Below are 9,363 nucleotides of genomic sequence, written 5' to 3'. Positions count from 1 at the left end.
AATAAACATATCATCTCACTGTTCACCTGAAAAACAATATCTGCCTCATTTATGGGTAGTCTATCCTTGGTTTTTCTCTTTTGTTTTGTTCTGTTTCTTGCTTTCCAGGTGGATGATGAGAATAATTCACTCTGCTCTCTGTGTTCAGATTTGAGTACTGATGCTTACGCTGCCAAAACAGCACCACCCAGACATAATGGAGAGGTAGCAGCAGGCTGGAGAAAAGCCAAAAAAAGCAAAAAATAAAATTCCCAACAAGGAAAAGGGATGCCAAAGAAGTACAATGGAAACAGAAAAGCAGAAATTGCTACAGTTCCTCTGTGGTCTGGCATGGAAATCAGTTGAGCGAATACAATCAGTATTTTGTTCACATCATCACTTCAAACAATATGTAATCAGTTGCTTTTCTTTTTAAGTGTTTGGATAAGGGCTTTACATTGAAATGAATGTAAGTGACATAAATTACGTAGAGGTAGATGCATCCAGTGGCTCAGGATCAGGACAGTTGAGGGACAACACACACCCTGGGGGACAAAAAAAGCACATGGTGTGACTCCCCATAAAAGCATTGAGCACCCAGTATAGAGATTACAGCCTCCACTCCTGATTTTTAGTTGCAAGGCATGTTGCAGGAACATGAAACAAAAGTGGTCCTGAGGATGTACAAAGGCAATTGGGCTTAGTAGCTATAATGCTAGGGACATCCAGATTCAATCCCAGTCATGAAGTTCACTGGGGGATTTTTGGCCAGTCATGTTCATTTGTGTTCTCTCTCTCTCAGGCTGACCTATGTCACAAGATTGTGAAGACAAGAGTGGGCAAGGGGAGAGAACGATGCATGCTGCCCTGAGCTGCTTGGGGAAGGGTGGGAATCTTCTCCCGTTTTGTATTTGCTTAGGGTTGTTGTCATGCAACTGTTTGCTTGGCTGCCAACAGGTGGTGCTGTAGCCTGCAGAGTGATGCTAGCCTTCCAAGAGCTGCTGGCCCATCGCAGCTGCATTGGAGGCCCAAACAAGCTGCAGCAGAACAATCACAACAGGCCACAGCGGCTCCTCAGAAACCATCCTACTCTGGTGCTGCCACCGCCACTGCCCACCTCAGCAGCAGAGTGCAGGAATTTGGAATTTTGACAGATGGACAGGGCAACCCCCTTGACAATCTTGTGAGATAGCAACTATGTCATGCACAAGTACTTGCGATTGCCAGGGCTTCCAGGGAGGTTTGTATTGGCAAGGGTTGTGGGTTTAGAGAACAACATGTGCAGGACTCTGGTTGTGATCTCAGCCCAGAAAGGCAGCACTGCAGGGCTTGTGGGTTAGAGCAAGCTGGACCTTGAAGTGCTAATTCAATGCAGCTGCAACTACCGTATTTTTCGCTCTATTGGACGCAGTTTCCCCCCTCCAAAACTTGAGGGGAAATGTGTGTGCGTCCTATGGAGCAAATGCAGGCTTCTGCCATAGCCACGCGCAACCCCTCCAGCAGGGAGAGGCTGCACGGGGCTATGGCTTCTTTAGCCCTGCGCAGCGTCTCCCGGCAAGGAGAGGCTGCACGGGGCTAAAGGGGAAGCCAAAGCAGCGAGCGGGATCCATCCCGCTCGCTGCCTTGCCTTCTTCCATAGCTGCGCGCAACCTCTCCGGCAAGGAGAGGTTGTATGCAGCCTGTACGCTGCTCTTTGGGGCTGGGGGGGCGGGAAATATTTTTTTCCATGATTTCCCCCCCTAAAAACTGGGTGCGCCCTATGGTCCGGTGCGCCCTATGGTGAGAAAAATACAGTAAATCCTTCACGAGATTTGTGTAAAATTCATTCATTCTCCCCCAAGCCCACCCAGCACGCCTCAAAAGTTCTGGGTTTTGCAGCAGCATGAATGACAAGCTGCCCAAGCACTCCCGGGCCAGAGTGGCAAGAGGCAGGCTGCCCAACTCACGCCTAGGTTTGAGCTGTAGGGCCTCCATGAAGTAGCAGGGGAGCAGCAGCCCATTGGCATCGCCAGGAGTGAGGATCACTTCATTAGCCGAGCAGTAAAACTTGATTCCATCTGCAGAGAAGACATTTCACAGGTGTGAGACAGTTCAGCCCAGAACCACTTCCTCACCCTGCCCTATAGCGTGGTGCGAGATGAATGACAGGCAAGTCTGGAGTCCATTCCAGAGAGGGGTTTGCTGGCTGGGAGGAAGGCCCCCTAGGATTTAGGATGCTTGGATTCCATTCATTTATTCAAGGTAGTTTTACACCACTTGTTGGATAAAAAAAAAGGGGGGCACCCAGAGCAGCAAACTTGCTTACAATGATAAAGAGCAAGATTGTAAGCCTGAGGGCAAGGAGAGCAAAATCGGATGCTAGTTCTGAATCACAACATTCTTACAAGAGTTCTTTCTGGTGGGGAGGGGAAGAAGCAGGCTCCCTGCAGCTACACTTTTGCTGTATGATGGGTAGCAGCCAGGCTGGTCTCTCCCTTCCCATGTCATTCATCCTAGCAAGCAGTGAGATCAGTCTCCCAGTGTCCCTGGCCCCAGTGTGACACCCTTCAGCAACCCAGTCCCGTTTCTTAACAACAAAGTGTTATGACAAGAACAGCCAGCACGGCAGCAGACTATGGGGCTATGGGAAATGTCAGTTAACTAATTGCTTCTCTAAAGGGACAGTGCTCATCTGATGAAGAGGGTGCTCACTGGGTCTCTGTGTGAGGTCAGCAGTGGTCCCTCCCAGGGAGCTGCCCTATGGTGCCAGCCCCATTACAAACCCTCCTTTTGAGCAGGCGGCAAGCAAAGGGGTGGGGGATTGTGTTAGAGGGTTGCTTGTCCTATTCCTCCTTTGACCTACAGGAGAGGGAGGGGAGTCTGCAGCTCTCCAACTCCCATCAGCCCCACCAGGCTGCCCAACGGGCATGGATGCTTGGAGCTGGAGTCTAGCACCATAGGGAGAGAATGCGTACAACCCACACAGTCTCTAGTTCCTTTCCACTTACCGGCCAGAGCCCTGGCGACATCAATGACTATAGCCACGTCACAGTTGCTTCTCATTCCTAGAAAGGAAAAACAACAAATTTAAGGGCCTCTGTTATCCACTCCCGTCATGTCTCTTTAATGGAGACAGTCCCTCTTTTTCTGATCTTTGCCGCAGAGCTACAATTCTCAGAATGGTTAAACAATCAATCTTTTTTCCTGGAGGGCGCTCTGGGAATTGGAGCTCTGTGAGCGGAACGGGGTCTTCTAGCAGCAATGAAACAGCTATAACAAACCACATTTCCCAGAATTCTTTGGGAGAAGCCGTGACTGTTGAAAGCGGTGCAGTACAGTGGTACCTCGGGTTACATACGCTTCAGGTTGCATACGCTTCAGGTTACACACTCTGCTAACCCAAAAATAGTGCTTCAGGTTAAGAACTTTGCTTCAGGATGAGAACAGAAATTGGGCTCCGGCGGCGCATCAGCAGCAGGAGGCCCCATTAGCTAAAGTGGTGCTTCAGGTTAAGAACAGTTTCAGGTTAAGTACGGACCTCAAACGAATTAAGTACTTAACCCGAGGTACCACTGTACTGCTTTAAATGTGTAGTACAAATGAGTTCCAGGATGCAGGCCAAATCCAAAGGCCTGGCAGACCTGATGAGGCTTGTGGGTCACAGCTTCCCCACTGCTGGTTAGACAATATTGTTCCGGATTGACCAATGGTCTGATGTGGTTTAAGGGAGCTTCCTGGGCAGAGAAGTCCCCCAACCCAACCGGCCAGAGAAGGTCCTTAGGCAAAAATCTCAATTCACAGCCAGGTATTTTTCTTTCTCTGCTTTGGGATGGGAGTTGGGGCACTGCAGGCCACAGGTTTGCAACACGAGGAACAGTATGCTCACCACTCCGGACAGCTCCATCCCCCGGCAACCCTGGCGCTAAATGGATGTGCGTCCTTCCCATCCGTGAGAGGCCACTGCGGCGAATTCCTGGCCAGTGGCGCAGATAGGTGCCATGGGCCACAACCTCTGGGAAATCCCGTGGGTCCAGTAGTGGGATCAACTCCAGTTCAGACACCTGGTGTGTTCATGGAACATTAATGGTCAGTTTATGAGGTTTTACCTGAGGGAGCCCACATACTTTCAAGTTTGCTGCCATAAGGAAGGGGCTAGCAGGGAGCCCTTTTCAGCCCAGGGGCCACATTCCTTTTGGGGCAACCTTCTGGGGGCCACATGCCAGTGATGGGCTGGGTTAGAGGTGAAAGTGAGCAGAGCAACAAATATAAATTATATCCTGGCATGGTAGGCTAGTTCCTATGCACCCTCACAAACACCCCTCGATATTCAGGAACTCAATAGTTCACAGGCACATTCCAAACAGGCAAAAACATTCAAAAATATAAAACAGGGCTGTCTAAAGTTTCAAGGGCCAGATACAGAGGCCTGGAAGCCCCAAGGTTCCTCACTCCACAACTCATAAGGGCTAGAAACTCAGGCTAATACCACATTGGCATTTAGCATGGAATTGGAGCTCATTCCCGTTTTTTGTTCCCATATATGACAACTCCTTCACCCTTTTCCCCACCTGCAGTGAGTGCCCTTGATTGGCACGGATCTGGAGCTGCCCGCTGGAAGGGTGGGGGCGTAGAGCAAAGCGCTGCTTTTCATTTGTCTCCACAACGCGCTGCACGTCTTCCAGGGTCCAAGCCTTAAATTGTGGCAGATGAAGAACCTCCGACACATCCACGAAGCCATCTGCAGTTTGGGAAGAACAAAACGTTTAAGAACTCCCTTCTTTGACAGCGCTGTCAAGCCAGCTAGCTGGACTGAGGTGAGAAAAGCATGGCTAAAAATGTAGAAAGCTTTTAAATAAATTCCCCACAACGTTAATAGTGAGAATGGAGCATAACGGAGCAACAGGTGCAATTATAATTCAGGGCGGTGCCAAATGCTAGAGCAGCTCGAGAAACCAAAGGTAAATCCATTTTTAAAAGTTTAATTCAAGAGTGGGTAACCCCAGGCCCAGGGCCTGAATGTGGCCCTGCAGGACGTTCTATGTGGCCCTCAGAACTCTCCCCAGGCCACCCCCGCCTCTCTCTTTTTGGGGCTGACTGAAATGTGTCCTTGAACTCTGATAATGCCTCTCGCTTGTCTGGATAGAAGACAGAAAATAGTGGTGGGGTTGAGTGTATGTGTAGAAATGTGTAGAGCCGCAAGTACAAGAGCAAAATGTGCATTTATTGCTCCGCCCACATGTGCCTCTGGCCCCGCCCACCATTGGCATGTGGCCCTCGGAAGGTTTCCCAAATGGAAAAGCGGCCCTTGGGATGAACCAGATTCCCCATTCCAGATTTAATTAAATTCTCTTCCCCTGCAACTTGGCTCTACTGCTCAATTCACCTGTGCTCTGCAGGGAACTCATCGCAAAAATTTCCTCCCTGCTCAGAGGGCCAGGGTTTGTCCCAAATTGATTCCAGCTGGGCTGGTGAGTGGGTGGGTGGTTCATCTGAACAGGGCTTTAGGCAAGGTTTTCTTTAGAAGCTGCTCCACCAATAAATGGCTTCCAGTTTTTTTAAAAATGACACATTTGAGGGTTGCCAGCTTTTCCTTTTGGCAGGGCTCTTCTGCCTTTAACTGTCCTGTGGCTGGCAGAACAGGAGCAGGTGAAGGTTTTTTTTCTTTTCTTTTTCCCAGGCAGTGTTGTGGGGAGTGGAAGGGCAGTAACACTCACCAAGCCCCATCTGTAGCCCCAACTTCTCTGCCCCATGGCGCAGCACATAAGAAAGAGCCTTGGAGAGGCGAACACCTGCATCCTGAAACAAAGTTTGGAGACAAACAGTGAGAGGGCGAATATTCATTTTTTTTTACATTTTATGCTCCCAATTTTCTGCAGAGAGCACAAGGAAACATACATTGTGCGGATTCCCCCAACAACCCAGTAAAGTGAATTTCATGGTTGAAGGAATTGTTCCTGGGTCTTCTCAGCCCTAGCCTGGGGTAGGCAGGAGCCAATACTGTGCCCTGCAGATGCTGTTGGCCTCAGACACTGTTGCAGGCTGCAGTTATAGGAGAGGTGGAGGGCAGGGCCAATCCTGTCCTCCAGAGACCCTCCTTTTCCAGGGCTGGAGTATCTTAAAAAGTTGGCACAGGTGCAAAAAATTCACTAGAGGTTGCAAGGAAATGGGAGAAGTTGCCAGTCTTAGAATTCTCCCTTCTAAGCAGCTCTTTCATTTTATTTTTTAAAAGGAGTACAGGAAAATGGTATCCTCCCAAGGTGGGCTACAACTAACAAGGCTATTGTATTTTTACCTGATCTCTGTGACTCCTCCGGTTTCCGTGTTTTCTGCCTCTTCTGGGAGGATTTTGCAGACGCTCCCCAGCATCTGGTGCTTCTCCATCCATAATGATGATGACTCAAAAATCCAGAAACCCCACGGGTAGTTGGCTGGGGGCGTTGAAACTACTGTACCTGTTTTCCAAAATCCTTATTTCCCCATGCCAGTTACTTACTGCAGCTTCCCCAGTTTTCTCTCTTCTCCCCTGTCTTTCCCAGGACTCCACTTCGAATCTCAACACCGCCTCCCTCCCCAGTTCCCTAAACGACACGCTCCCGAAGTGCGAGCGGCGCTCAGGAGGAAACCTTGACGTCCTTAAGAGTCAGCGAGCACGACGGACCGCACAGACTTCTGGGAGTTGTAGTTCCTACTCCCCACCTAAAAGCTGTTACTTATATGGTCTCTTTTTCTACAGGCAAGAGACGCAGCTCAGTGGTAGAGCATCTGTTTTGCATGCGGCAGGTCCCAGGTTCAATCCCTGGCAATTCCCTGTCTGAAACGCTGCCAGCCAGTGCAGGCGATGTGGGAGCAGGATGGACCAAGGGGTCCGACTTGGTATAAGGCAGCTTAGAATTGTAGAGTTGGAAGGGACCCCGAGGGTCATCTAGTCCAACCCCCTGCAAAGCAGGAATCTTGCCCATAGCCATCCCTGGGTGGGCTTGAACTACTAACCTTCTGGTTTTAACAGCCAGGTGCACTGACCCATCACACCACTGCCAGGTGTTTACCACCACCTCCTTGACCCTAGCGGCATGCTCCTCTACTTGCTGCCATCTTTGTCCTGCTCAACTTTTTTGGGGTAGCTCAGGGGAGAGTGGAGGAGTGCGCTGCCATTCATGGGCGTACCATCAGGGTCAAGGCACAGGAGGTGGCAAACTGCTGGCAACAATGAGCGCCTGGCAGTGGTGAGGGCCGAGGTGGGGCAGGCACAGGGGGTTTTGCCTCCAGCAGCAAAACACCCCTGGGCGCAGTCTGAAGTGTCTTCAAGGGCAGTCCCACGCACAACACTTTACAGTAATCCATCCTGGAAGTTATCAGAGCATGGAGTCCTGTGGCCAAGTCACACGAACCAGCCATAGTTTGGAAACACTCCCTCGAGCCTCTGAGGCCACCTGAGCTTCAAGTGACACTGTCGGATCCAGGAGCACTCCCAAGCTACTGAAAGTTGCAATAAAGAACTGTTTTTGTAAGATTTCACTTCTCCAATGAGATTGTAGTGTGTGTGTGTGCGTGTGCACTTGTGTGCAATGAGTGAGCATGCACAACTCAGTCCAGGAATAAAGGTGCTGGGCGACCATGAGGTGGCACTGTCCACCTTCCTTTTGAGCCTCCTTTTGTGTGCTTTATCCTGCTTTTTACTACTGGCCTATGGAAGGTCATTCCAAGGGTAAAGGAGCCTGAGACTGGGCGGGGGGGGGGGAGAGCTCGTTTGCAGGGGGATGCCAACAAAGTGGAAGAAACTTTTTTTTTTTTTTAAATAATTTTTATTAATTTTACAACATAAACAAAAAACAAACAAACATAACACGACTTCCCCATACCTCCCCTTCACTGCATCCTTGTTTTAAAATTTTTTAGCAATCCTTCATCCATTTTTATATTTAATTCTCTTTAAAATTTTCTTAAGCTTAAATTTTTGCAGCTGTAATTCTTTATATCAAATCCCTTGACATCTTAACATTCCGAAATTTTACAACAATTTTTAAGATAAATTTTAAATTTTTTCCAGTCCTCTTCCACTGTCTCTCTCCTCTGGTCACGAATTCTGCCGGTCATCTCTGCCAGTCCCATAAATTCAGTCACCTTGGTCTGCCATTCTTCCAGAGTAGGTAGTTCTTTAGTCTTCCAGTACTTTGCCAAAAGAATTCTTGCTGCTGTTGTTGCGTACATAAAAAATGTTCTATCTTTCTTTGGAATCATTTGGCCTACCATGCCCAAGAGAAAAGCCTCCGGTTTCTTTGCAAATGTCCACTTAAGGATTTTCTTAATTTCATTATAGATCATTTCCCAGTAGGCCTTAATCTTCGGGCAGGTCCACCAAAGATGATAAAAAGTTCCTTCGCATTCATTACACTTCCAACAGTTGTTATTGGGCAAATGATATATCTTTGCAAGCTTGACTGGGGTCATGTACCACCTATAGATCATTTTCATTATATTCTCTTTTAAGGCACTACATGCCGTGAATTTAATACCTGTGGTCCATAACTGCTCCCAGTCAGCAAACATAATATCATGACCAATATCTTGTGCCCACTTAATCATAGCTGATTTAACCGTTTCATCCTGTGTGTTCCATTTTAGCAGCAGATTATACATTCTAGACAAATTCTTAGTATTGGGTTCTAACAATTCTGTTTCTAACTTTGACCTCTCCTTCTGGAATCCTAGTTTCCTGTCCCAAAGTGGAAGAAACTTTACCAGCTGCTGGGTATGCATGTGCACTTTTCTGCTGTTCAATCTGCTAAAAGCCAATGATCATTTTCTTCCTTTCAATGGGTTTTCATTCATTAATCAATATTAATTAATTTGCTCTCCTGTCTGTGTAGCTTTTTCCTTTTGTCATAAATTAATGCCCAAGTTTGATCAACTTGTGGGAAGCAGCTGTGGTGTTGGCATCTCTTTGTGAAATGAAGCTGCTGCCATGATTGGTTGCCACAGGCCCGGCAGGGGGGGATCTGGGGGTGCCACCGCCCCTCTTCCAAATGAGCTTCCTTTCCTGTGAGACTGCAGGGGGCTGGTGTTGTGCCAACCCTCCTTGCTCTGAGTCGCTCTGGAACTGTGCCACCTCTTCAATTTTTAAAGGTGAGCTGGGCCTTTTCTGTGTATTCTACAAAACGCCCCCTTGATCTGCACTGCCACCATAGGTAATTTTTTATCTGAACAAGTCAACAACCCTCACGTAGCCAAGGAAGAGGCATTTGGCAAAATACAACTGATTTATGAAAGAAAGCTGAATGAGGACTTCCAGATGCCTGAGTTCACAAGTATATAGTTTCAAATGTCCCAGTATCTTATCTGTCCCTTTATTACAGTTCTAACCATGGCTATTATTCTATTCTTATGCCACTCATCTAACCAACCCTG

General features: G+C 48.2%; 1 protein-coding gene across 1 annotated transcript; it reads right to left on the bottom strand.

Annotated features, from left to right (window-relative positions):
• Window positions 1–21: 21 nt before the first annotated feature.
• Window positions 22–7,715, bottom strand: TRPT1 (tRNA phosphotransferase 1). Its single transcript, XM_081843026.1, has 7 exons — window positions 6,251–7,715; window positions 5,673–5,754; window positions 4,527–4,696; window positions 3,845–4,019; window positions 2,967–3,023; window positions 1,926–2,036; window positions 22–524 (listed from the first exon to the last, which is right to left on the bottom strand). Exons 1-7 carry the CDS (start codon window positions 6,341–6,343, stop codon window positions 463–465), a joined length of 750 nt encoding a protein of 249 aa, XP_081699152.1. The 5' UTR covers window positions 6,344–7,715; the 3' UTR covers window positions 22–462.
• Window positions 7,716–9,363: the final 1,648 nt, after the last annotated feature.

The sequence above is a fragment of the Podarcis erhardii genome, assembly GCF_964252035.2.
Source record: "Podarcis erhardii genome assembly, chromosome: 15".
Lineage (NCBI taxonomy): Eukaryota > Metazoa > Chordata > Lepidosauria > Squamata > Lacertidae > Podarcis > Podarcis erhardii.
This window is presented reverse-complemented; position numbering and strand designations above follow the sequence as displayed.

Coding starts and splice junctions, on each gene's coding strand:
- TRPT1 (XM_081843026.1), bottom strand. CDS start 6,343: ATGGATGGAGAAGCACCAGATGCTGGGGAGCGTCTGCAAAATCCTCCC. Junction 4,697..5,672: donor GGGGCTACAGATGGGGCTTG/GTGAGTGTTACT, acceptor CCCAAACTGCAG/ATGGCTTCGTGGATGTGTCG. Junction 2,037..2,966: donor TGTCGCCAGGGCTCTGGCCG/GTAAGTGGAAAG, acceptor TCTTCTCTGCAG/ATGGAATCAAGTTTTACTGC.